This window comes from Pseudogymnoascus destructans, assembly GCF_001641265.1.
Source record: "Pseudogymnoascus destructans isolate 20631-21 unplaced genomic scaffold scaffold_12, whole genome shotgun sequence".
Classification (NCBI taxonomy): domain Eukaryota; kingdom Fungi; phylum Ascomycota; class Leotiomycetes; order Thelebolales; family Thelebolaceae; genus Pseudogymnoascus; species Pseudogymnoascus destructans.
In genome coordinates, this window is record NW_020167531.1 from 974,842 (window position 1) to 1,002,140 (window position 27,299).

The window sequence follows — 27,299 nt, forward strand, 5'->3', positions numbered from 1 at the left end:
CTACAGATTCCAATGACAGATATGTGTGTCTATCAAGCTATCTGCCCTTGGAATCTTGGCCTCATTTTTCAATTTCCTCGCTCCTTTCCTCTCCCGGTCTTCTTCACCATTTTCCTTCACCGTTTTCCTTTGCCGTTTCCTTTGCCAGTCTCCTTCGCTGGTCTCCTCATCCGGTCTCCTCATCCGGTCTCCTCATCCGGTCTCCTTCGCCGGTCTCCTTGCCGTTTTCGACCACCGATTCTACCACCGATTCTACCACCGTTCCCTCTGTCGTTTCCATCACCATTCGCCTCTGTCATTTCCTTCGCTGTTTCGTCTGCCATTCTTCAGTTCCTCTTTGCCTTTCTTGCTTGGCTGGCGTGCCTTTCAACTCTTGCGGCTTCCTTGCCGCCGCTCCAACTCCTGGTCCCAGGACCGCCCATCCACGGCCGCGATGGGTTCCATTCGAGGAAACCAGAAACGCCCGCCCTTGGTCTCATCCTGAGGACGGTGATAGTATTGTCCTCACTCCACGCCGACAGTGTCAGGACTGAGGAGTGAGTGCTTCCAGTCAGTATTGGCGGTCGCCGTCATGGACTCATGACGATAGTGTGGCCGGCGACGGCAATATCACATCAACGGCCCCAGGATCACAAACGGTAAGCAAATTTTACTGTCATACTACTGTCAATTTCCTATCTACTGTTCTAAAGCTTCAACCGTATGGGTTGAAGCCTGATCCCGGATTTTGGACGGTCTTTGGACCGGTGCACGGGCCAACTGACCGTGGGATGACCGGCCAAAATGGCTGGTGATCCCCAGACCGTCCTCGGACCCCTCCACGAATACGTGGCGCGCCGGTAAGGTAGTTAGCTCCCGCCCAAAAAAATTCCCCCAATCTAATCTAATCTATCCCCCGCACCCAAAATAACCTCCATCTCCAATCCTCCAATCCCTCCAATCCCATAAACCGCCTCCAATCAACACCCCAAACAACCCACCTCCACACACACCCGCATACACAACAATGCCCCTCGACACCTCCTCCTACCACCTCGCGCTCCTCCGCCTCGACGGCCGACGGTGGAACGAGTTGCGCCGCCTGCACGCCTCGATCTCGGTCCAGCCATCCGCGGATGGATCCTCCTACCTCGAGATGGGGAATACGAAGGTGCTGTGCACGGTTGCGGGGCCGGCGGAGGGGAAGAGGACCGTAGCGGGGGGAGGGAAGGATGGGGAGGCTGTGGTGACGGTTGAGATTGGGGTTGCGGGGTTCAGTGGGACGGATAGGAAGAAGTGGGGGAGGGGGGATAAGTGAGTTTTTTTTCTTGTTGTGTTTTGCTATTGCTGGGTTGGGTTTGTTGGCAAGAAGGGGGGAGGGGGGGGTATGGGAGAGCAGCAGGCTGACGAAAGTAGGCGCCTGGCAGAAATGCAAATGACCATCGCAAACGCCTTCACCACTACGCTCTTCACACACCTATACCCACACTCTACAATTGCCATCTCGATCCAAGTATTCGCGCAAGACGGTGCCCTCCTCGCCGCCTGCCTCAACGCTGCAACGCTCGCCTTAATCGATGCTGGCGTGCCGATGCCCGACTACCTCTGCGCCGTAACGGCCGGGACGACCAGCGCACACGCCGCAGGCGACGAGGCGGTGGACCCGCTGCTGGATCTGTGTTTGATGGAGGAGCAGGAGTTGCCGTTTTTAACGGTTGCGACTGGCGGAGGAGAGAGGGTGAGCGTTTGTGTGTTGGAGAGTCGGGTGCAGGTTTCACGCGTGGAGGGGATGTTGGCGGTCGGGGTGGATGGGTGTAAGCAGGTTCGGGCGATTATGGATGGGGTTGTGAGGAGGCAGGGGAAGAAGATTTTGGGAGCATGAGGGATAAGGTTGCGGTGTGAGATATAGGTTCATACTTGATGTTTGGGGATTGGAAAAGTGTGGGTAGTGGCGTACTGGAGTTTGGCGCGGGAGAGGAGACATGGGAGCATGGGTTTGCGTGGAGCATGGGGGTAAATAAATACTGCTGCATTCACTAAGCTACGCTATTGTACACCGACTCGCCTAAGGAGAGTAATCAAGTTGTTACATTGCCAAACGATTGATGTGTTTGTTCAGAGCTCGTCCTTTACGGAAACAGTCTCCGTAGGTTCCGTAGCCTCAACCTGGATCGTCTTGGTTTGGGCAACTTGCTCGGGAGTCTTGCCAATGAGGATGCCAGGGAGGATTTGCTTATCGCCCTCACCCATCCTGATGGAATCAATCCACATCTCGATTGCCTCATGCGTGTACACGTCTCCAGAGTACTTCCTCATCCAGCCCCTCTTTGCGTTTATGGCGACAACATCAACGTCGTTAGTCAGGCCGAGCGCGGTCTTCAGCCCAGGCATGCCAGTGACCTCCTCAGCGACAGCGTAGAAGGGGAAGATAGCGTGCTTGGAGTTCTGGTACTTGAATGCGACCTCCGCGAGGCTTTCAATGCTCTGTACGGAAACATCGCCACCCTTTGCTGAAGTGAAAGCCAACACGCAGGTCCCGGACTTGGGGGTCAGACATGCGTCTGCGAGTTCCGCTTCGCTCGTGATAACTGGGATGGGTGGGGTCAGAACGACAGGCTTCTCGGCCTCGGGGCTCGGCGACTCAGTGGGCTCCGAGGCTTCTTCTGATGTTTCAGCGGTCGCACTGGCGGAGGCTTCGGATTCCATTTGGGACGAAGACGCTTCCTCGAATTCCTCCTCGGCCTTCTTCGCTGCCTTCTTGTCTGTTTTCTTCTCAGACTTCTTCTCGGCTTTCTTCTCCTTGGAAGCCTTGCCCTTTGCAGGTGCTGGGTCTGGATTTGGCGGGTGGACAGAGGAGAGGAACTTTACGATGTCGTCCTTCTTAAGTTCGCCATCGTAGGTGGTGGCCGACGCGCCATTGCCAGCGGGCAGAAGGACAATAGTAGGGAACTTCTCAATACCAAACATCTCCACTGCTCTTGGCTCCTTGCTCCTGATTTGAGAGACTTTGATTCCACCCAGGAAATCAATGGCAATTGCCTTCAACAGGGAGCTTGTAGATCCTTTCTCAGTGAACAAAATAGCCTTGTGAGTGTCAACGTTCTCAGCCATGAAGGCGTCCAACTCCTTGTCGGTGACCTTGGATACATGGTTTGCGATCTTGGCTGAGACTGCTTCGACGATGGGCTTCGCCTCGCGGGCTCCCTGGTAATCCTCAACAATTGGCTTTCCGAACTTCTTGCCTGGCTTGACAATCTTCAGGGTTGGAAATCCCTGGACACCCATGCTCCCACAGAACTGCTTGTTGATATCCTCGTCGCAGTTGACAGCCGCGACCTTGGCGAGGCCGGCGAGCTTCTTGGCTGCATTCTCATACGCAGGTTGGAGGTTCTTGCAGTGGCCACACCATGGAGCATAGAACTCTACAATCTAAATGAAATCATCAGCGCGTAGTTCGTTGTACATGTGCATGGGGGGCTTACAGAGGTGTAGTTGGACTTTGCGATGAGGCGGTCGTAGTTCTTAGCATCGACTTGGAGAACCATGGAGCTTTTGGGGTAAAGGCCCGCCGCGGTGGCGGGCGACGCCAGCAATAACACCGTAGCGGCCGCGGCCAGAGCTCCGGTATACACCATTGCGTGAGATAATGAGGAGATAGAGAAGATGTTATAGAGTGAGATCGACGTGGCAAGCTATGGTTTATATATCAGATCAGAGTTACAGTTCTTTCATTGCTTATGTGACAAGTGGCCACAGTAGCTAAATCCCCAATCTGGATAAAGAGTCTGGGGAAGCTGCATGATATGATATGTGGCCCGTGCGCTGAGACGCGACGCTAAGCGACGGACTCTACGTCAGGCGGGGGAGCTCCGCTGTTTAACCCTCTGATATTCGATCAAAGACCTCATTTCCTGAATTTGAGTACGGGAAAGCTTATGGAAACAGCAATGTACTCTTAGTAACGACCTCACTTTTCATAGATATCCATAGGAGGCATCTGCGACAGCAACAACAACGCGAGGCGCCATGGCCGCCTCCCTCCCCGCAAAGCTCAAGGCAAATGCAGATATCGCCAGATTCGCCCAGAGAGCTGCTCAGTTAGAGCAAGTAAAGCCGGCGATCGCGTACTGGTGTAAGTTTGGGAGCTGTATTCATGACCGTGCATTGTAACTAACGTTTCCCAGGCGAATACTGGATTGTCAACCAGCTGATTGCCAGAGGACTCCATAACACCGACTCAGAATGCCTTCAATATACGTCAAAGCTGATGGACAAGCTGGAACAGGTACGCTTATGAAGCACGTACAATTAACGAAGGCTGACAAACTATGGCAGACGAAGAGTAAATATGCCGACGACGATGCCATAATAGACGACACCGCCGGTCAGGCATACGTGGAGCAATTCGGCCTCGAAACGTTTGAACGGGCTGATCGAGCCGTCCAAGCCAACAAGATTACAAAGTAAAGAAACCCTCTGCCAATTTACGGCTACTCATTCTAATAAATTACAAGGCAAACCGCAGATACCTTCCTCGCCGCATCTACATTCCTTGAACTCCTGAACATATGGGGCGAGGCAGACCAAGAAATCCAGGCCAAGCTCCGCTATGCGAAATGGAACGCGCTCCGTATCGTTAAAGCCATCAAGGAGGGCAAAGATCCCAACGAATCCAACCCAGCTCCTGAGCCTCAGCCGGAGGAAGCACAAGGCCAAGCCAGCGAGTCCGAGTTGCAACAACTGGGCGACAATCAGTCTCATCCACCACCACCGACGGCAGAAGATGCCCCAGATGAGCAGGATTTAATGTCCCCTCATCTCGCTGCACAATCGCTGCTCAACAAATCCCTCCACCCCTCTCAAGAACCCTCGCGGCAAAACACACCACCAACTGCCTCCCATCCCGGCCCACCACCTCAACTCTTCAACCCGTCCGCCTCCCAAACCCTGTCTCCTATAGCCCCCTCTCCTTCCGCCGCACCGAAGGACCGCTCCGGATCCATAGGCGGCGGATACTTTCCGGAAGTTCCAACAGACACCCGTGATATACCAGCTGTGCCGACAACATTCCCAACTCACCTGTCCCCCACCAAATCCCCGAAACCCAGCGTCATCAGCCCACCCCACGAACAGTCTACCTTCCCCACCTTCCCTACCGTCGACTACACACCTAACACAGGACACACAGACCAAACCATCGATTCCTACTACTCCCAATCGCCGCCTCAGCCACCAGCACCAGCACCACCAGCGCAAGCAGCTTACAACGCGCCTCCCGTCTCCACGATCGCTGCGCCAGTAGGGTCCACACTACCACCACGACCTGTTAGCAGCGCGCCTCGACCGCAGGCAGCTGTGGTGCTGGATGATGTGGCGGTGGCGAAGGCGCAGAAGCACGCGAGGTGGGCGATTAGCGCGTTGAATTTCGAGGACTCGGAGACGGCGATTCGGGAGCTGAGGGCGGCGCTGGAGACGCTGGGTGCGCAGTAGATTGTAGTGTGGGGAGGATGCTTGGCCTATTTTTTAGTGGGGGGATGTGGTGCTGGATGATGTGGAGGTGGCGAAGGCGCAGAAGCACGCGAGGTGGGCAATTTGCGCGTTGAATTTCAAGGACTCGGAGACGGCGATTCGGGAGCTGAGGGATTGTAGATAAAGCGCGAGAGTCGAGAGTCGAGAGGAGGTAAATTCTAGGATGTATACGGTGGAGAAAATAATTTACGAGTCCTACGAGTTGAGATTCGGCGTGCTTATGTATCGTTCCAGTGACATCGACCAACAATCACCCTGCCTGGGTAGCTCAATCGGTAGAGCGTGTGACTCTTAATCTCAAGGTCGCGGGTTCGAGCCCCGCCTCGGGCTCAAATCCCGAGTTTCTCTACAGATTCTCTCATCATCTTTTTGCAATTTTTGTTTTTTTTTGCATGCGACGTGTATGAATGTAATGCGAATAGTATTATCTAATATTTTGTCGTTGTGGTGGTGGGTTGGTGGTATGAGAGGATTGTGTGTTTGTGTAAAAATCGCATGGGAAGTTGGTTGGATGTAATTTTTTAAAGGGCAAAAGTTTTATATACCCGCTAAGTTCATAAATAACTGCAGCTATCATTTAGAGAGTCAATATTCAACTATGCTCAACTATCCTGTTTACTATACCCCCAATGTATCCCAGGACCTTTCCCAAAATACCATGATGATCTATTCCAAGTATCCTCACTATAATTCCAAACCCCTCGTCGCCTGAATGATCCTATCGTCAATAATACGAATCCACATAATCGCCCCCATCTCATCCTCATTATCGATCGCCTCCGCCAAACTAGGAAATACCGCTACACCTCGTTAGCAAACACACACTTTAGTTTAGGCCAGGGGAGGAAAACTCACCACCAGCATACCCAGTCCACAACCCCGGCGCAAAAATCACATGCTTAAACCAGCTCCTCCCCGTCAGGCCCGGCGCATGCAAGAACTTCCGATCGAGGAGCTTCATCGCGAAATTCGCCTTGCGGACACCCAAATACAGTTTCAGGCGGGCGCACCATCTCAGCCATCCGTAGCCGTGCTTGGCGCGCTTGCGCAGCGTGTCGACGTGCTCGTCAAAGACGCGCGCTACCTTGAGGAAGCGGTGGGCTGAACCTTGCATTTTCTCGAGGCGGCGGCGGAGGTACCTGCGGCGGGAGGCGGAGTCGGTTGAGGTTTCTGGGGTTGGTCGGAAGCGGATCGTAGAGGATCGTGCGGGGCCGTCGTCGAGGAGGTCGTCGATCTGCTGGACGTATGAGATGAGTGCTTTGCCGTAGTCGGTGGTGCGGAAGGGGACTAGGGGGGCGTCGACGAGCTTGGCGACGAAGAGGCCGAGGACTTTGGAGATGGTGGTGTGATAGTGCCAGCCTGGGTCGCCGTAGGTTTCCATCCAGTGGTAGCTGTCGTAGTTGGAGTGGTACTGGTAGACTGCGCTTTCGTGGCTTGCGGTGAAGCCGATGTCGATGGAAGAGATACCGGCGAAGTCTTGGAAGGCGGTGAAATCGGAGCCGCTGCCCATGGTCTTGATGTGACCGCCCCATACGTCACGGACGGTTTGTCCCTCCACAGTCTGGTTCGGCGATTGAACCTTGCCGGTCACCTCGTGAATGAGGTTGTTTAGCAGAGGCGAAGCGGCCGCAGTGAATTCTGGCCCGCTGCAGCCAACGTCAATGTTGATATAGGCAACATTGGCTTCGCTCAGCCAAGGAATGTACTCTTCAACCCACTCCGTACTGCCGACCAGGCCATACTCCTCACCATCCCAGCTTGCGAAGACAATAGTACGGAGCGGTTTCCAGCCCTTGGAGAGCGCTTGCCCAAAGCCGCGGATGACCTCCATCATAGCTGCGGAGCCAGAGTTAGGGTCACCAGCACCTCCGACGATCCACGCATCGCGGTGGTTTCCAACAACAACGACTTCATCGGAAAGAGTCCCGTTGATTATACCGATGACGTTCCAGATAGGTGTGATCTTGTAATCCTGCTCGTTTACTAGCTTCAAAACAAGACCTTCTGGGGATGGGCCAGCATTATAGTGAACACCACGCGTCACGAGACCGAGGTTGACATCCCAGTACTTGTTCAAGTCCTTCGGTATTGGGCCATGACCATTGAGCGCCTTGAGAATTGGAATCGCGTCCGTATACGATATGGGAATAGAGGGAATCTGTGGAATATTGTCGTCTATTGGAGATCGAGGTACTCCAGGCTTCGAAGGGTAGCCAGGCGTGGTAGGGTCGCCGGGTCCCATGGACAGGAACTGAGCGCTTCCACGCTGGACACTGGATGGGTTGCGGCCAGGTCCATTTGGGTAATTTTCAGACATATCATGCAGTGGGCCCCCATCATCACCAGGATCCGTAAAAAGAACTGCGCCGACCATGCCCAGCTCTTGAGCACGCTTAATCTTCAGGCCTCTGAAGACATGGCCGTATCTTGCGATGGCAATGTTGCCTTTCAGGATGACGTTGGCCTTGATCAGGTCCTCGAAGTCATGGTATGTGCCGTAGTTGACATATACATATCGCGCAGTGACGTTGCCGTTGGCGGAATAGCCGTGGAATGTTGGGATCCTATTGGAAGCGCCAGTCGTTGGGTCTTCTTCCAGCACATCCTCCTCCAATGAAGCCTCGAACTTGACCTTCCATGTTGCGTCGTCATCTTTCGAATGTCCCTTGCTGGGTTTCTGCAGAAGTGCAAGTCTATGTCCGAGAGGGTAGTTCAGGTAAACCTCATAAGGAACAACACTTGAGTCTTCAATGCCAAACTCCTTCCACTTCTCCTGTGTCCAAACAGCCTGGCTGAGATTGGTCCCAGCCAGATGAGGACCCGAGGTGTAGTATTTGCTCCATTCTGACAGCTTCTCCGTGCTGGGACTGTTCAGAAGGAGATTTTCGAGGTCGGCGTATTGAAACTTGCCACGGGAGGGCACGAGGTCGTCGAGAAGGTGGGGGATAAAGGCCGCTGGAATCAGAACGAAGACGACAAAGGCAATAGCCAATGAGGCTGTAGCTATATAAGCGAATCGACGCCGAACAGCAGCCGGGGACCTTTGTTGTTGAGGCAGTCGAGCTGGTTGAGCTGTCGAAGAAGCTCCGAGGAGAGGTGTGCGGTCATCAGTAGCCATGGTAGGTTGTAGATGACCTTTGAGTGAAGATGAGAGCAGCAGGTGCATACATATATAGGCACAATGCCGGCGATAGCGAAGCCGAAGTGGAATGAAGTGACGATCAGTGAATTCGCAAGAAGTGTAGGTACGAGTAGGAAGCTGGACCTCCTTCCCAAGCTCGTTAGCGTTGGTGGGTAGGTAGGTAGTAGTACATGTAACAGGCAGGATAACAAGGCAGGATAAGAAGTACCGGTGGCTGAAGTGGCTGGAGTGAATGGAGTGGCTGGAGTGTGGGGAGTGGCTCGAGTGTGGGGAGTGGCTGGAGTGTGGGGAGTGGCTAGAGTGTGGGGAGTGGCTGGAGTGTGGGGAGTGGCTAGAGTGTGGGGAGTGGCTCGAGTGTGGGGAGTGGCTGGAGTGTGGGGTAGCACGTTCTGCAAATGTGTGTATTAAATTTACTGAAGGTACAGTACCCGTACTAACGGGACTCTACTGTAGTAGTATGCTACGTATATTTATTTATACCCTAGTCAAGATTAGGATGGTGTCTTGACCGAATACCCACTTAAGCCTTTGACAAGAAGCCATGATTGGTTGAGCACGGATGAACGGCCCAATCACGCCTTATAATTGGTCACAACCGTCACACATGGTTGAAATCACATAGTCACGTGACTACACACCCCACCACCTTCCTGTTGGGAGTAGGGACGTGCGCTATGGAATACGGTGGCCTTTTGGCCGTGAAAATGATCGTTCTGAATACCACCCGATTTTGGGTGTGGATCCCCGGTTCCCATAATCACTTCGAACACTTCCCCTCCAGTCATCATCTCACGTGATCTGATATCTTCTTCTAGCTCCTCGCAGCGCAGCTCCTCCAGCCTTCGTCCTCTTCTTTGATCTTGTCATGTTTTGGTTACTGTGCTGCCTGTTTGCATCTATAAACATATGTCTATAATAATCTTATAGCTAAACTGGCTTTGATCTTGTGCCTAACCATACTGTATCCACTATAAAGAACCATTTTTGCCTTTCATGCACCCCAGAACCGTAGTGGTCACCTGTACGAGACGCCCATAGGGCACTCAAACTTCATCCGCTGCCGTCCCGAGGGGATCTTAGGATGGCCAAGATGCCTCGTCGCCAGCCAAAGCTGCCTGTGTGGCAGCTGATCATACTGGGTAAATCTGCTCTGTTCATTCCTTGATGGGATGCCGATCGCTGATGGCCTCGGTAGCAATATGTAGACTCGCAGAGCCAATCGCGGCAACGAGCGTCTTTCCCTACCTGGTATGAGGAATCTTTCCATCAACCTCTATGCCTCAAATCAGACCGACTTTATATTGCGCACAATGCTAACATGCAAAAGCCTGAAATGATTGAAAGTTTCGGGGTCAAAAAGCAAGGGGTAGCCAAGTGGGCAGGTAAGACACCACCGTCTTCCTGCGTGAAACATATGAAACATGAAACTCACAGGTTTATAGGAATCACAAGTGCTGTATTCAGTTTGAGCCAGAGCATTACGGCCATAATATGGGGTAGAGCGTCCGACATGTTCGGCCGGAAACCAGTGATCCTGGTGGGGCTTACATCGACTATGATCATGAGCATATTATGGGGTTTCTCGACATCCCTTACTTGGGCAATCATTGCGAGAGCTCTCTCCGGCGGAGGAAATGGAAATGGTTAGTTGTGAGCAGCCCCTTTGTTTGAAGTCCACAAGCTAAATAGCGGCAATTGGCATCATTCGAACCATTGTTGCCGAAATGGTGCCTGAAAGGAGCCTTCAACCTCGTGCGTTCTCAGTCATGCCTCTCGTATGGAGCTTTGGTAGTATCCTGGGACCAGCCTTTGGTGGTTTCTTCGCGTCTCCGGCCGTCAATCTTCCTGGACTGTTCAGCAACAACAAGTTGCTCACAAAGTTTCCCTTCGCGCTGCCCAATATGATAGCGTCCATCTTCTTTGCCGTCGGCATTATTGTCGGCTTCCTCTTTCTGAAAGAGACCCTAGAGACTCGCAAGAACAAACCCGATTACGGAATTTATATCGGCCAGAGGCTGGTTCGGTGTGTCACGTCCCGCAAGAAGAGGAGGAACTGTGACTATGACGACGATGAGCTCGGAGCTGCTCTGCTCAACAACACCCACTCCCGCAGTAACTCTCACTCCTCCAGCAAACAATTCGACACGACATGGAAAGCACCCAAGACTCCACAAGCGGCCGGTCCCTCCGTCTGGGAAGTCTTCAACAAGCAATCAAACCTCAACCTCCTCTCATACGCCATCCTCGCCCTCCACAGCATGGCCATGGACCAACTCCTTCCAATCTTCATGCACCACCCTCAACAAGCACCCGACTCCTCCAACACGACACTCCCCTTCAAATTCAGCGGAGGCTTCGGCATCTCCTCCTCCCGCATTGGGACTCTCTTCACCGCCTACGGTATCTGCAGCGGCATCGTGCAGTTCTTCGTATTCCCGGTGGTGGTACGGCGGTTCGGTGTCCTGCGGTGCTACCGCGTGTGCGCAGTCGTTATTCCATCCGTCATGTTCGTCACGCCGTATACGGCGCTTATCCAGAACCCTATACGTCAGCAACTTGCGATGTTTAGCTTGATGATCGTCAAGGCGTTCTGTGGCATCTTCATGTTCCCATGTAGTACGATAATGTTGACGAATTCCGCGGCGAGCCTGAGGCTGCTTGGGACACTGAATGGGGTCGCCACAAGCGTGAGTGCGATTGGGCGAGCAGCTGGGCCGTTCTTCGCTGGCGCGGCGTTCTCTTGGGGGTTGGAGAGGGGGTATGTTATTGTGGCGTGGTGGATGCTGGGTTTCATTGCGATACTTGGCGCGATTCCGATATTTATGTTAGTTGAGATGGAGGGGTTTAATCAGGCCAGCGACGATGAGGACGGGAGTGACGACGAAGAACTCTTGACCCCTAATGATGGTGATGATGATGCGGGCACCATCATCGCGGGGGACGAGGCTCTATATGAGACTTCGGAGGATGAAGAAGCGATTGACATGGTGGAACAGCCGTTGGCGGGTACACAGCAAAGACTTGGTGTACCCAACGTATCTGTACAACGCAGGATGAGCAGTCCGGTTGGTATCCGAGGAAATAGTATTGGGCCAGGCGAACGAGGAAGGAGGCTGAGCACTGGGCTTGGTTACTCCAATTTCGGTCGTGGAACCGGAGGGACAACATTCGGATGATTCAGGCTGGGAATAGAGGGCAACGGGACGGAATGAGATTAATGAATACTGCCATGTTCTTATGGTGTTTGCCCTGTCCTCTATGGCAATTTGTTTGGGCGTTTATGTGTGCGGCAGCCAGCCACAGTTGGTTTTGAGTGCCTCCTTGTTAGCCAGCTCAGTGAGCCTTTTGTTTGAAATTCTATAGCATGATAATGGGTCTGCATATTCCTTTATAATGGTATTAAATCGGCCACGGTCTTTTTGAGTTAGTGTTCTCCCACACCAAGTGTGGGATTGATTCCCTGCCTGCCTTGAACAACCCCCCTCTGGCTACCTATTTATAAGCCAACTTTTCGGCACAGTGAAGTACCACTGTCTGGACAATCTGGCCAGCGGAGGAAATGAAGGTTATGGATTCGAGTGTCGGCGAGGAAAGGAAAGAAAGAGTTTGGAAACGATCAACACAAGTCAACAGGAGATAACATATCAACGACAAAAAGTAAAATCACAAAGATGATTTTCTCCCTCATAACATCTTGAGATCTGATGAGTCTTTTGCTATTTTTACTCACATGCTTGTTTACATTCGTTCCTCACTCGTTGATCTTGTTTACGAGCCACATACTTAGCTCTCACCATCAAGTGAATTCCTATAAACACAACAGCTCCACTTGGGACATTCATTCTCTCCTCTCTCTCCCCATGATACTCATTTTTCTGCATTCGCGGGCAAGTGCGGGCAGAACAAAGAAGCCCATATGCTTTTGAAAGTTCTGCATGCTAATTAATCTGAGTATAAAAACACATGATTTCCTATAATTTCAGAAAATATCTGAGCCGGAAACAGAACCTCAGACTCCCAAACTAAAGTTGAACCTTCGCTGTCAAAGATACACCCCCCAGGGACCGCCAGGACCGCCCTCGGCCCTGCGGCTGTAACTGCTACGGCGATCTCAGGTTCGTTCTTGAGGTCCGAATCAGTACCGGAAGGTGTCCGCTACACGTTTGAGTAGAATAGAATTTTCGTAAATTCTATTCTGAGTTTATTGTTGTAAGCCAACATTTGAGTATTCCGCTTCGCCCACTTCCTCTTGTTTTTTTCTTCCAACAACAACGCCAGCAACCCTCCCACCCGAGACCAGTAAGTGGCCCCTCCCCGTCCGTTTCTTGATGTGATACTGATAGATTGGATAGTATACATCCAATCCACACGAACGAGTAGGTGATGAGAGCACGTTGGCGCGGTGTTGATAACTTGTGCTGGGCTGAGGGAATCGCAGATTCCAAATTTGAAGATGCCAGTTCCCACCCCCTCCGGGGCCCTTACGGTTGCCTTCCGCGTGCTCTGTCTGCGCTGCCTTCAGGCCAAAGCCCGTGGGATCCAGTCCCACGACTGCGTCTGGTCCCCGACCAGTTCGAAGTGTGGGTACTGCACCGCGCAGCACTCGCCTTGCGTCCCGGTAGGGTTTCTTGTGGGGTTTGGTGTTTGGTTTGGTTGGCCGTTGCTAACTTTGGTGAAAGCTGCCCTGGTTCCTTGGGGAAGAGTTTGCGGCCCTCCTGGCCGCCGAAGAGGCCACCCCCCTCATCCCCGCCAACTTCGCCACCGCCGCCACTGAGGCAAATCAGGTGGCCCTCCTGGCTGCCCAGAGCATGCCAAAGTTCCGCTCCGAGGCGGAGCGTGACCTCTACGAGGAAGCATGTGCCACTCGGGCTGCCCTCGAGTCGGGGCTTGCCGTGAGTAGACCCCCTTCCCCTTGCGACTCGGTGTGGTTTCGATACTGACTCTGAGCAGCAAATTCAGTCGTCGCTGTGCCGTCTCCGGACGGAACAGGAGAGCGTCCCTGCTCTCTTGGGGGAGTTGGTGGCTGCTGTGGGTAAACTGCCCACCGCTGCCGCTCCTGCGGTCACTCCGACTCGGGGTGATGGAAGGAGGGAGGGGGAGGATGGGGAAGTTGGGGCGGCCTATGTGGCCTAGGTGGGGGAAGACCCTGTGTCGGAGGGGACTCGGGCCTGGCCCTTCACGTGGGGTCACTTCGACCCTTCGTCTGTCATGGTGGTAGCCGCTTGTTGCGACACCGGTGAGACGTTTGGGAAGGGTGACTCCCGCAAGGGTTCCCGACGCGCCTCCCTCCACGCGATTCGAGTATAAAATTTGCCATATCTTCTACACCAGCAAGCCGGGGTGCAAATCCTCTTGAATCCATATCAAGTATATTCTGAATAACCACCTCCTCTTCTAGTATAGTTAATTTCATCATTGCAGGCCGGCGTTCGTAGACAGTAGTTCGGCCGTTCATTCTGTCGCAGAGTGTAGAATGAGGTACTTCATAGAGCTTAGCAGCCTTCCGACGACTTAGATTTTTTGATGTTCGGATAGCCTCGATAGCTAGAATGATTTTTGCTTCTTGGGTAATCACTGACATAATAAAAGGTGAAAAAAACGCGTTGTGAAGTTAGAGGGTAGGAAATTCGGGAAAAGTGTCCGAGGTACTGATATGTCCGACGTACTGATAAACCACGTTATACGAATTTATATCTATTTTCTATTAACAATGCCGCACCTTACTCGTGATGAGCGGCTTAAATGCCAACTACTACGCTCCCTTAATTGGGAGTATCAAGCCATTGCCACTCGAATGCGTTGCTCAATCCGACAGGCGTCGTACGTGTCATACTGACATTCGTTGCACTCAGTTTGCTATCAAACTCAAGAGCAAACTTAGAAATCTCCTCCTCAAACCTACAAGTCACCATACATATCTTGGCTTATCACACCAACAACAGAAGCAATACTACTCAACGATTGCTGCAAACTCTTCTACTACATCTGTTTATGCTACATACATCACGGCATATCATTTGAACACTCATTGAACAAGTTATTAAGAAAATCTCCTCCTTAAGGGGGTGGGCCAATACTACCACATGGCATATCTCTACCAACTAGAGGCCTAGGAACATGAACGATAGCTCTAGAAGCTTCTACAACCCTCTATGATTCATTACACGTCATCGCTCCTTAGTTACCCACAAGATTGGTTAAGTTATGACATAATTTATCTATAGGTACTCTGACCTTGGACCTCCTTTTCACTTCCTATAGGCTAGGAACCCAAGAGATGGTTCTATGGGATTCTCTTACGTTCACTACATGATTAGCAAGCTAGTTGTGGGTCGCACTTGATTTCTAATACATTTACCAAGCCTGGTTAGTCATGGAAAGTCATGGAAAATGAGAGAACTACACTCCTTTGGCATAAATAGGATTGCCCTTTCCTTAAGAAAGGGCAAGCAGGCAATACAGTAAATCGACTAGCACATACTTCTACGTCTTTTCCAAGCTTCCAAGCATTGATCTTGTTATTCTCTGTTTTTGAAAAGTCAGTGAGGTGCTAACCTCTGACTTACCCCTGAGTTCTCAGACTCAACATTTGTTGCAACTTGTCTAGACCACTTCACCACATCATACACCTGATTGCTGCGTTGTGGAATAGTCTAAGCTACAACCCTTTGGCTCTGTTTCCTAAGACAGTGTGTTGTCTTAGTAAATTCATCCCTTCCTTGGGTGGCTAGATTCTCATATCTGGTGCACCCACCATTACAGTACGCTATTGAGCAAGGCAGGCCCTTCCTAGCTATCTACTGTACTTTTTAAAATATAATTCAATTTGACGCGAGTGGGGGCCCCTGCGCATGATTGGGGAAAATAAAGCGCATTGGTGGTTGCGAATTCACGATCATCAGCCAAACAGGCCAGGCTATAAACTCATTATTCAACTTCGGCCACTACTCGGTGGCACAGCTCAGCTTGCTAGACTCCGGACCTCCGAACGCACAACCACGCCTTCCACCACCTCGTTTTTTTCCCACAACCCACACCACCATGATTTCCCTCTTCTCCACCCTCCCCTCCGAAACCACCCCCTCCTCTTCTATCCCAACCCACGAACACCTAATCGTCGGAACCGACCCTATTGCATAGGGTCGGGGTAAGCAAAGAGCGTTCGCGGAAGCAAACGGCGTTCGCAACCACCAAAATTTGTAGGTACCATTACATAGTAATTTATATGAAGTATCTTTTACTTCAATTGAACAACTACTCGTAATTCTCATATCCATGCCACTCAAATTCGTGCTCGCTCCCACTCCCACTGCCACTCTCACTTTCGCTCTCCGCCTCTGGATCCGGAATTGGGTCTTTGCCAGGCTTTTACCCTCTTCTTCCGGAGTCGTTCTTGCGTCCGGGCTTCAACTCCTGCCCTATAGAGCTACTTGCGGGTGGTTAGTAGCCTGACGGGCTATCCGCGCTTCTTTAGAAGCCTCTTTGTAGAACTTGTAGGTGTTGGTTGCGGTCCGTGATAATAGAATAATATGATAATTATGGGCGTGTCAACCAGGTTCAGAACAGTGATCTGTGAAAGCATGTTTTTATTCAGTGGTGCCCAGTTTTATCTTCTGAGTTGGGTGATACTGGGCTTGGCCCCGGGTTGGCGCTTGGCGGCCTGGGCGGCATCGCTGCCCCTTATCCCGGGCACGGAGTGAGAATTCCACACTCTTTCTCTGCTGCTCGCTCTGCCTTTTTAGCCTGTTGAGCTCGCGCATCCTCTATAGTAAGAGCTCCTCCAATTTGTAGGTGTACGCGGCTACTACGCCCCCTATTTTTATGCTCGTTAACCTGCCGTTGTAGAATTGAGACGTTAAGCTTGAAGTTGTCCGTGAGCTAATACTACTTCTGTGCCAATAACCCAATTGTTATAACGCTGTTGAGAGGGGCTACTAAGTAGGACTAAAAGCATAGCCTTCCAATGCTGTAGTTGCTCCTTAGAATCTTGAAAAGAGGCTGGTATAATAGATGGTAAAGTAGGAGCTGGTTTTGAATATTTCCATAGCTTTGTGAGTACATTCTCATAATTAATAGACCATACTCCTGCTTTTTCAAATGCGCAAACAATAGTAAGCTCTTTAAAAGTCTTCTCTTGTATCGTAGAGAGATCTCTCATAAAGGAGCATATATTATACTCAAGATCAAGGTTCCGTATTACAGAATAGACTGCTTCATGGTGCCAATGCTTATAAGGCTGGAAAATCCCAACATCTAATGGCTGTAGAATATGGGCAAGATGCGAAGGGAAGGCGTAGGTGATCATATTATGCTCTGCTGCATATATTGTGAACTCTGGCATATAGTGACTACTATGAGAGTCTAATAGTAGTAGCTTGACATTAGTAAGTAGGAGTGCTTTGCGTGTGAAAGATGAAGTGATTAAGCCACTCCATAGCAAGTTGGTTGTTTGTATATCCTGATTCTGATAATAGAACCCGTTCCGTTCCAATAAGACTTAGATGGTACCAAAGTCCATGAGGACTTTGCCTAGAATAATGAGTATAGATAGAGTAACTCTTCCACTTGCAGACACAGCTTCGATTACTGTAATTGAAGCTCGATTATCAGGGCTTCCTTGTAACGCTAACTTCTAAATGATAGAAGACACAGAGGTTTCTTACATAAGGTTGACTTGACAGAGGAGGCAGGGGATCACACACAAAGGCTTCTAAGTAACATGTTATAGTATTGTAAAGAATACTATGTTGAGTTGAGCACGAAGCTCCTATCTAAGGGAATACTATCTACTTATATAGTGGCGTCATGCCTCATAGATAGTCTAGATAGTTGATGAATAGTAGATATTAGATAGTTGAGCTATCTAGTGGATAGATAGCTCAACTATCTAATATCTACTAGTTTCTGCAACTATCCACTAGCCTGGTCACGTGACAGCCTAGCCCTGCTAGCCTCGTGACTTCTCAGGTCACGTTACTAGAGCCTAGCCCTACTAGCCCTGTAACTGATGTCATGTTACTGTAGCTGTAACAATGACCTAGGCTGCTAGGGATACTACAACCCTACAAAATGCACGAGATATGCACAGTGCAACCACTATAGCACTTGAGTAGACCTCTATACCAGCCCTACAGGACTCAATTACATAGAGAAAGCAAGATGCGCCAACTGCCACAGGTTTGTCTCTAGGTCGTCCTAGGCACTAAACCTATCTAGGACTTCTGTCTAGGGCGCTTTAGCCTTTGCTATAGTGTGCTTAAAGGTCTAGCCGTTAATCGCTAGTAGGGGTGCTTTTAGGTTGGAGAATAGCTTGTGCTAGCTGATAACTTTATATAGTGCCTTGATCGTCCTTGACCACAACTAGATTCTAATAGTACTATAGTACTGTCAGTTACATCAAAATCAGGGTGTCATAAATGAACTTCATGTATTTGGCAACATGATAGGAATCCTTCAGCAACATACCAACAAAATGGGCACTTAATGTGGCAATGTTCATATTGTACAAAGCAGTATGAAGAATCAGGTGGTACTGCAGCACCAGCGAAACACTTGATGGATTTACACCAGGTGACAGATACTCAGAAACAGTCACAAGTCAAGAACATGCAAATGAGTATCTCTAATGCTCTGCAAAATGGACTTCATAATCCTTATAAACGGCGACGAGATGCTGACTTTGATACTCCTACATTTGAACAACTACTTGTCCGGGTCATTGCTAGGTGCTCATTACCATTTTCGATTGTCCAACGCCCTGAATTCTGAGAGTTAATACATTTTTTAAATGTTAATGCTGAAGAAAGTTTGCCTCGAAGCCATAGTACTATGTGGGACTGGACAATATGAAGATACAATCAAGAGAAGATTAAGATTCAACAAGCAATACAATCATCATGTTACGACGGAACAAGAAGGCTGGCCAACTACAGGACAGGAAGGAGGGAGGTCGCATGAGACCGGCCCTGGTACCTGGAGGGGCAGCGGGGAATAGTAGTTCTGAAAGTATCACGTGACGGACTCGCAGGATGATGAGAAGAGTCCTAAGAGTCCAGGACTCCGAGGACTCGAGTGAGTTCCCAGGAGTCCACTAGGCACGTGACGGACTCGCAGGATGATGAGAAGAATCCTAAGAGTCCAGGACTCTGAGGACTCGAGTGAGTTCCCAAGAGTCCACTAGGCACGACGCCACTATATAAGTAGATAGTATTTCCTTAGATAGGAGCTTCGTGCTCAACTCAATACAGTATTTGTTATATACTAGTAACGTGTTACTTGAAGCCTTTGTGTCCGATCCCCTGCCTCCTCTGATAAGTAAACCTTACGCAAGAGAACCTCTGTGTCTTCTATCGTTTAGAAGTCAGCGTTACACATCACAATCAAAGATTCATTTCACAGTCGACTTATGGACATCTCCAAATACAAAATCGTTAATGGGCTTAATTGCACACTATATCACAGAGAATGGAGGGCTTCAACAGTCAGTACTATCATTACGAGAGCTGAAAGGGAAACATACTGGTGATAGCTACATAATATTGTAGTATTTATACAACAGTCACCTCAACAGCAAGCTACTTTTGAGAAGTATAGTAATGGCAAAAGGCTTGTTCGGGATAACAAGACTCAGTGGAACTCATGGTATTCAATGCTTCATTGTGCTCTTGACAATAAGATCAAGAGCGCTATTGATATGTACTGTCATAAAGAGTATTTTGAGCTTTCTCAAGATGAATTGCTTGAGAGCGACTGGATAGTACTACAGCATATCCACAACTTCCTTTATTTCTTTTATGAAGTGACATTGTTTACAGAAGGTCAGGAAGCCACATTAGAACGGGTATTGTTATCTATGGAGTTCCTTCTTGAGCAATTAGAAAAGGGGAAAGAGATGTTCAAGGATGATTTAATGCTTAGCCCATGTTTTAACTCTGCATGGGAGGTTATGAATAAGTATTATGCACTTACTGAGCGGTAAATAATAGTATCTTCCATTTTAATATAGTACTATAGTACTAACAATCTATAGGTCTTCTGCATATATTGCAGCTGGAGTCCTTATTCCAAGCCAAAAATGGAAGTATTGTGAAGATAACTGGCCTACAGATTGGGTATTAAAGGCAAAAGCAGCCGTTCAATTGCTATGGATGAGCATTATAAGCCAACAATCGAGCCATAAATTATATCAGCTATCCAACCACAAAGTAAGAAGAATATTTTTGAGGAGTGGGTCATGCAAAAACGCCAACAACCCCCATTAGGGTCTACTGTAACCTCATGTAGCAAAAGGATGGATGGAGGGGTTTGTAGGCCGAGTTGTATCTCACGGTCTCGATGCCATTTGTTGGCGGAGCTGTGGCCAGAGATGTACGATCTCACTGTTGCACAGCAGGCCATTGGAATAGCTGCACCAATTGCCGCACTCATGGTCAGCAGCGGATATCAATCCTGCAGAAAACTGTCAACCTCGTGCTCAGTAGTGGTCGAAATTATTCTGCAATACTACACAACAGCCGAAATAATATGAAAGCGGATGTAAGATCCTACTTTCAGACCGAAGTAGGATTGCGGAAGGAGCAACAGCACGCTGAACGCTGACAGCGTCTTTGGCCAACTAGCATCGAAGCAATCAGGCGAATCAGGAAGCTGCCCGGCCATCCGAATATGACGACCGGAACGGAAAGAACGAAGACGCGGCATAGTGTAACCCACTATGAGGGCGCATTCCCAAGCACTCTTCCTCAAAGCTTGTGTGGTGCCGCAGTTGAAGGCCAAGTGTCCAAGTCGTTTCGGATGCCTCATGAACCTCCCTAAGGACTGCACCTACAAGGAAAGTATTTTCGTTTTTATTGAATTCAATTCGGATATGTTTCATTTCAGGGGAAAGACCTCCAAGGCAGCAGCCTGAAAGGAACATATTTCCACCGCCAAGGTCGCTAGGGAAAGCCCAATAACGGGTGGCTAGAAATCGGCTACGTATCCGATACCAACGCGGGAAGTTGTTTATAAACAAACATCCCCCCTTTTCAATTTTCCTGTATCAGCTCAAAAAAGATAATTATTTTCGTTATTTACATCAATCATGGAGGCATTTTTTGAGGAAAACAGAGATTCATACGTTAAGCAGGTGGCTGCCTTCAAACCTGCGCCAAGCCAAGGCGCAAGCGCCAGCACCGAGTCGGGTGGGGATACATGCATAGGAGCACGTATTCGGCCGCTGCTACCAAAAGAGATCGAGGACCACGAAGTTGCTGGCGTCTGCGCACGATCTAAAGAGGGGTATGCAGATGTCCACGAGTTACGACGTAAAGTCAATGGCCAGGCAGCATTAAACGTATGTGCCCGTTTATTCCTAACACAAGGTGCGGGGTGCTGATGGGTCTTTGCAGTCGTCCAGTTTCCGACTTGACAAAGTGTACGGGCCAGACCAGATGTCAGAAGATGTCTATCAGGACCTTGTTGCACCACTGGTTCCATGGGCGTGGGGAGGTGGAATCAGCACCTTGTTTGCCTACGGCCAGACAGGATCCGGGAAGACGCACAGTGTCAGCGAGTTGGAGAAACTGGCCGCTGCCGAACTTATGAATGGCAAGCTTGAAGGAGGCCGTGATATATACATCTGCGCGTTTGAGCTAGTTGGAAAGGAGGCGTTTGGTAAATTCCCAGCCACCGGCTCATTATCGAGTCGTCAGATACCCAGTCAAAAGGATCAGATTCTAACGCCCAGCAGACCTCCTAAATGACCGCCGAAAGATTGTTGTCATGGAAGATGCCTTTGGCGAGTCTCAACTTGTAGGTGCTATTGAGGAAAAGCCGGCCACTGCAGAAGAACTTCTTTCGCATATTGACCGCAGCATGTCTTTCCGAAAGACAGCAGCCACTGTCAAGAACGATAGTTCGTCTCGCTCTCATGCGGTCTGTCGTATTCGTATTGCGAACAAAGATGTCGCCGATGCACCAGATGGCCTGTTATATTGATCTTGCCGGGAGTGAGGTAGATAGAGACGTCAAGGAGCACTCCAAAGACCGGATGAAAGAGACTCGAGATATCAATATGTCCCTGTCAACGCTGAAGGATTGCATCCGGGGTAGAGCAATGTGGAATATGACGGATGGCGTGGCCTTGAACAAGAGGGCGATGAATGTCCACGTTCCGTTCCGGAGTAGCGTCCTTACGAAAGTGCTGAAGCATGTCTTTGACGTGAAGGGCGACCGTTACTGCAAAACTGCTATACTGGCGTGTGTTAAACCCAACGCAGCAGACGCCGGACCCAGTAAGAACACCCTACGATACGCCGAGCTCCTCCGGGTGCCAGCCCCAAAGACCAAGCCTGCACCCTACAATGTCAATATACCAAGCACTTGGTCCCACCAAGCCCTAACAGAATGGATCGAGAAGAACGTAAGCCATCTCATCCTAGACTTAACATTGCCTGTCTAACACAACCCCGTAGTCCGGCACCCCAGCCATCTCTCCCGCCCTCGTCGCCCCCACCGAAACAGGAACCCAACTATGCAAACTCCCCAAAGGCGAGTTTGTTGCCCGCTGTCTCAAATCCCCCGATATCTCCCCCGAGCATGCCCGCGCCTTCTACGACAAGTTGTGGCGTCTGCACATTGACTCGCGCAGCGCCCGTAACGCCGCCTCTGAGACAGCCCCTGCCGTATTGCCAGGGGACGCGCCGGCTACGAAGTCAGATGTGCCGTTTCAGGAGCGTCTGCGGCCGGGGATGATGGTACGAATTAAGCCGGAATTTGGGGGGTATACAAAGTACTACATGATTCTTAGTCCCGATGGCGCATTTGAAAAGGATGCGGAGAGCCGAGAGGAGGTTATGGCTAAACGAATATATATCTGCGCGCCTGTCGTGGACGCTGTGATGTCGGATGCGTATAATCTGGTTATGGAGATGCCAAAGCAGGTTGCTGTGGACGCTATGGAGGCCGAGGTTTTGATGGAATGGGATTCCCCAACTCGGTATTGGTTTATGACGATTTAAGGGGCGAGACGGTGGTGTGATAAAATATGGAAACGATATTAAAACGGGGCAACTACACCTACAAGCCAAGGCACGTTTTTATGTGTAGCAAAGATGGTTCTTATTGACAGATGGCCTATCTGATCACTTTTCCTTTCCTCCATGTCCACATTTCCCCTACTTAAGCATAATATTCTATCTGACATGACCCGCGGTATTCTACGTACTTTCAGCGCACCTATTCATATGGCTTGCAGCACAATTCAAGCATAGCAAACAAACCCTCTCGTGTCAGACCCATATGGCAGTCCCGAGTATGCGGACTGATCGATACCCCCCACCAATGGCCCACTGCAAGCTCCATTGTTGATATCTCTGTACGAGTCGCAGTACAGTCACCGACCACTGCTATTAACCGAATCGCAAAACCACCCGCGAAGCCACCGAAAGTAGATAATTGATTTGCTCGTAACACATGCAATTTTAGAGCGATAGATGTAAAAAGCGATCTATTGTAATTAGAATTGAAAGCTCTACAGTATAAGCCCCTATAGTATATAGTATAAAAATGAGTATTATAGTATTTTGTATGCCACCCGTCTGCTTGAATGCACGCCTCAATTCTACTCGGCATACTCTCATACAATTTATCAAACAATGACTTGTCTAATGTGTCCCATGCTCTTGCAAACATGATTCTAGACGCTATCTTGCATGTTCTGAGTTTGATTTATCCTTTGCAATTTCAGGGTACACCTCAAACACCCGGGTTTTCAAGTGCCACTAAATGTGCTCAATTAGATTGAGGTCGGGTGAGTAGGGGCCCTACTGTAGGGCGGTCACCTATAGAGTGTAGTAATCAGATGCTCCTCAAGAAAGTTTGTAACCTTACCCGTAGTATAGATAGGAGCATTATCTTGCATAAATTAGTAGCTAGAGTTAAGAGACTCAAAAATAGGGAGGAGTTTTGCTTCTAGAACCTCAAGGTATGAGTTTGCAGTATATCCAAACTTCTTTAACTCAACGTCACAGTCTATGACGTATAAATTGCTCCTGCCTTCTGCCTAAAAGACCCCCTAAACCATGATCTTCATGTTCTTCTTTGCACTGTAGGTTTAGATCACCTCCTGCTGCCACTGAAACACCACTCGCTCCTGTTACCCCGCCCCCACTTAACAGAGCATTCATTACTCCACACAACTTAACCCCAATCCTCTGCTGTCCAATTCCTCTGTGCTAAATACCATGCAAGCCGTTTAGCTGTATGTATTAGCAGTAGGAAAGGGCGACGCTTTGCACGCCAATTGCTATGCCTGCTTCTTGTAGTATCCTATTTATAGTTTATATTAAGGAAGCAACATTACAAGCATTCTTCACTTCTTGGTATGTATCCTTTGGGTTTAGGCGTACATGGCGGAGTATAAGGCGTTGCTCTGCTTCTGTGTATGACTTTCCCTGTGGTGTACGTGGTAGTCTAATGGTGGGTGCACCAGATGTGAGAATCTAGCCACCCAAGGAAGGGATGATTTTACTAAGACAACACACTGTCTTAGGAAACAGAGCCAAAGGGTTGTAGCTTAGACTATTCCACAATGCAGCAATCAGCTGTATGATGTAGTGAATGTTACGGCTAAGTGCTAGTGCTATGGCTAGCGCTTACAGCTGCAACCTCATGTGTGTAAGGACACAGGGCACCCAGCTCACAGTAATAGCATATGAGAGTGCGAGTCGGAGGCTAAACGGATGCTATCCTATAGGTCTACTATGAAGGATACAAAAAAGATGATGGGGAACCCCCGTCAGTCGATTTTCTCAAGTATCCGAAACCCATCCGACTCGGTTCCGACTCGGTTAGGCCACCCAAATGATCACACGTGACCCCGCAGCTACACGGAGTCTACTCCCTAGAATGAGAGACGAGAAGGCATCCTTACAACGTGATGGATAACATTGGATATCATGGATATTATGTTATCCATGTTATCCACGGCGATCCACGGAATGTCATGTGATGGATAACATTGGATATCTTGGATATTATGTTATCCATGTTATCCACGGGGATCCACGGAATATCAGGTGATGGATAACATTGGATATCATGGATAGTATGTTATCCATGTTATCCATGGATATCCCTTTGGCACGACGCCATTATATAAGTAGATAGTATTTCCTTAGATAGGAGCTTTGTGCTCAACTCAATATAGTATTCTTTACAATACTGTAATGTGTTACTTGGAAAGCCTTTGTGTTTAATCCCCTGCCTCCTCTGTCAAGTCAACCTTACGCAAGAAACCTCTGTGTCTTCTATTGTTTAGAAGTCAGCGTTACACTTTGAGCACCACTTCTACTAGGTACCAGCTTACACACAAAGCAACATGGCTGGAGACGATACTGGATCAAACGTTGGATTGAAGGGGAAGGTTGCTACTGAACCTACCATCGAATCACCACTGGCTCACCCTTCGGACAAGTTGAATATTACATTCCCAGACACCTTTCATGGGGATCGCAAGAAGCTTAAGAGCTTCTTGATCCAGACGGAGCTATGGATGGCGTTTAATGCCAAACACTTCAACAAAGAAGTGGAACAGATCCTATGGGCTGTGCCACTCTTTCGAGGACCAGCCTCAGAATGGATCTCCAACTACCTCGCTGACTACATGAACCATCGAACACCAGACGAAAAATGCAACACCTCAACTAGCCAAGGAACAAAGGAAATTTTTGTATCCTGGAACAGATTCCTCAAAACGCTCAAGGTAAACTTCAGAGACATCAATGAATGACGAAATGCAGTCCGGGCACTCCAGGCTCTCAAGCAGAGAGGATCAGCAGTTGCATACACCGCTGAGTTTCAACAGCATGCAACACTCACCAACTGAGGAGAAGAGGCTATCTGTGACCAATTCTACGCAGGTCTGAAAGACCATGTGAAGGATGAAATCTCAAGGTCTGACAAACCAGATGACCTTAGAGAGATGATTGAATTGGCTCAGAAGATCGACAATCGTCACTACGAATGGCAACTTGAGAAGAAAGGGGGACAACCTAGTCAACACTGGACTCAGAAGAGAAGAGAAGAGTCATTGGCCCCAACCTATGGAACTCGACACTACTTTCAAGCCTAATGGCAAACCCCACAATCCCAACAAGGAGCGACAGTTCCAAGAACGGCTCTGTTTCAACTGCAATAAGCCTGGACACATAGCGCGAAACTGCTGATTTCTAAACGATAGAAGACACAGAGGTTTCTTGCGTAAGGTTGACTTGACAGAGGAGGCAGGGGATTAGACACAAAGGCTTTCCAAGTAACACATTACAGTATTGTAAAGAATACTATATTGAGTTGAGCACAAAGCTCCTATCTAAGGAAATACTATCTACTTATATAATGGCATCGTGCCTCATGGGTAATCTGGATAGTTGGGAGATAGCTAGATATTCAGGATAGTTTGTGGATAGCTCAACTATCCATTATTCACTAGTTCCTGCAACTATCCATTAGCCCCGTCACATGGCAGCCTACCCAGCTTGCCCCCTGTGACTCACATGTCACGTTACTAGGCCCTGGTCCTGTAACCATGACGTCACGTTACCGTAGCTGTAACACTAGGTCCTCCTACACAGGGCCTAGTCCCTTAGGTCTTGCTGATTAAGGAATCGCTTACTTAAGTAGGGTGATACCCACTTAATTGCCGAGTAGGTTGTGCTGCTTACCATGTCTTCTAGTAGACACATAAAAATCAAGGAACGTCATCTTCTTGCAGACCGTATTGAAAAGAACGGCAACCTAATGTCGCCATGTTCAAGCTGTTGTTGCTGGTAGTCATCGTTGTAGTGAATGTACTGTTGCAATTCCAAATGCAATGCTTGCGCCCCTTCTCCAACTGATTGGGAGAAGCTTCGAAAAGAAGAAGAGCGTCTTGAGGTAGAAGAGGAAGCGGTGGCATCTCAGGAGTGAGAGGCTCACCTCTGCGCTCAAGAAGCATATGCCCGTCGCATGCGTCTTTGCAAACAGCAGAAGGCTCTCAAAACCCGCGGTGTTGAGATGCTGCGTCGTGGTCTGAAATCTTTGGACGAATTGGATGAAGCAGAGGAGAAGGAGTCTAGGGAGGCAGAGGTCAAAGGAACTCTTTTGCACAGCCCTTCTACTGCCGTTTCCGAGGGCGTAGCCTCTGAGCAGGACCTTTTGGCAGTCCTGTCTCCTGACTTCTTTGAACGTTGGGGTGCCGACGGTGAAACGCCTCCAGCAATTCTGGACAGCTAAGGTTTCCTACCGTTTTCCATAAATTGTCCGTAGGTTCATACCCTTTCCATTTGATCAAAAACTCTTCTTTGCATCCTACTAACCTTCTGTCTAGGATCGCTTCGACTTCATATTCAATGATCTCATTTTCTGGTTGTAGTTCTGTATCGGTCGCAATCGTGGTGTTTTCTCTTGCTGGTTCCAATAGTGAGACATGAAATACCGGGTGTAGTCTAGACTTCTTGGGTAGCTGCAGTCTGTAATTAACTGAGCTGACTTTGTTCAATATTTTGAATGGTCCCAATTTCTCGAAGTCCAACTTTGTACTTGGTCGTTTCGTTTTGATGTGTTTCCGGAGTAGATATACTTACCCCCCTCCTTGAAGGCAGGTTCCATACTGCGCTTCTTGTTTGCATAC

At 49.3% G+C, this 27,299-nt stretch overlaps 8 protein-coding genes across 8 annotated transcripts; 6 read left to right on the plus strand and 2 right to left on the minus strand.

Moving 5' to 3' along the window:
* Window positions 1-913: 913 nt before the first annotated feature.
* SKI6 (Exosome non-catalytic core component) lies at window positions 914-2,002 on the plus strand. Its single transcript, XM_024470173.1, has 2 exons — window positions 914-1,293; window positions 1,396-2,002. The coding sequence occupies exons 1-2, from the start codon at window positions 1,007-1,009 to the stop codon at window positions 1,859-1,861; spliced, it is 753 nt and encodes a 250-aa protein (XP_024323509.1). The 5' UTR covers window positions 914-1,006; the 3' UTR covers window positions 1,862-2,002.
* Window positions 2,003-3,726, minus strand: VC83_06578 (uncharacterized protein). The gene is made up of 2 exons (XM_024470174.1): window positions 3,462-3,726; window positions 2,003-3,408 (listed from the first exon to the last, which is right to left on the minus strand). Exons 1-2 carry the CDS (start codon window positions 3,612-3,614, stop codon window positions 2,095-2,097), a joined length of 1,467 nt encoding a protein of 488 aa, XP_024323624.1. The 5' UTR covers window positions 3,615-3,726; the 3' UTR covers window positions 2,003-2,094.
* A 155-nt stretch (window positions 3,727-3,881) lies between these two features.
* On the plus strand, window positions 3,882-6,042 carry VC83_06579 (uncharacterized protein). Its single transcript, XM_024470175.1, has 4 exons — window positions 3,882-4,111; window positions 4,164-4,264; window positions 4,315-4,442; window positions 4,494-6,042. The coding sequence occupies exons 1-4, from the start codon at window positions 4,006-4,008 to the stop codon at window positions 5,467-5,469; spliced, it is 1,311 nt and encodes a 436-aa protein (XP_024323508.1). The 5' UTR covers window positions 3,882-4,005; the 3' UTR covers window positions 5,470-6,042.
* VC83_06581 (uncharacterized protein) lies at window positions 6,043-8,796 on the minus strand. The gene is made up of 2 exons (XM_024470176.1): window positions 6,364-8,796; window positions 6,043-6,308 (listed from the first exon to the last, which is right to left on the minus strand). The coding sequence occupies exons 1-2, from the start codon at window positions 8,672-8,674 to the stop codon at window positions 6,193-6,195; spliced, it is 2,427 nt and encodes an 808-aa protein (XP_024323500.1). The 5' UTR covers window positions 8,675-8,796; the 3' UTR covers window positions 6,043-6,192.
* Window positions 8,797-9,731: 935 nt separating this feature from the next.
* On the plus strand, window positions 9,732-10,298 carry VC83_06582 (uncharacterized protein; the record flags this gene model as incomplete). The annotated part of the gene is made up of 4 exons (XM_024470177.1): window positions 9,732-9,789; window positions 9,846-9,898; window positions 9,978-10,032; window positions 10,093-10,298. 4 exons carry the CDS (start codon window positions 9,732-9,734, stop codon window positions 10,296-10,298), a joined length of 372 nt encoding a protein of 123 aa, XP_024323498.1.
* Window positions 10,299-10,374: 76 nt separating this feature from the next.
* Window positions 10,375-11,826, plus strand: VC83_06583 (uncharacterized protein; the record flags this gene model as incomplete). Its single annotated transcript, XM_024470178.1, has 1 exon — window positions 10,375-11,826. One exon carries the CDS (start codon window positions 10,375-10,377, stop codon window positions 11,824-11,826), a length of 1,452 nt encoding a protein of 483 aa, XP_024323499.1.
* Window positions 11,827-20,732: 8,906 nt separating this feature from the next.
* VC83_06584 (uncharacterized protein) lies at window positions 20,733-22,650 on the plus strand (the record flags this gene model as incomplete). The annotated part of the gene is made up of 5 exons (XM_024470179.1): window positions 20,733-20,984; window positions 21,040-21,304; window positions 21,381-21,565; window positions 21,612-22,052; window positions 22,105-22,650. 5 exons carry the CDS (start codon window positions 20,733-20,735, stop codon window positions 22,648-22,650), a joined length of 1,689 nt encoding a protein of 562 aa, XP_024323503.1.
* A 2,360-nt stretch (window positions 22,651-25,010) lies between these two features.
* On the plus strand, window positions 25,011-26,902 carry VC83_06585 (uncharacterized protein; the record flags this gene model as incomplete). Its single annotated transcript, XM_024470180.1, has 2 exons — window positions 25,011-25,394; window positions 26,660-26,902. The coding sequence occupies 2 exons, from the start codon at window positions 25,011-25,013 to the stop codon at window positions 26,900-26,902; spliced, it is 627 nt and encodes a 208-aa protein (XP_024323504.1).
* Between the last annotated feature and the right edge of the window lie 397 nt (window positions 26,903-27,299).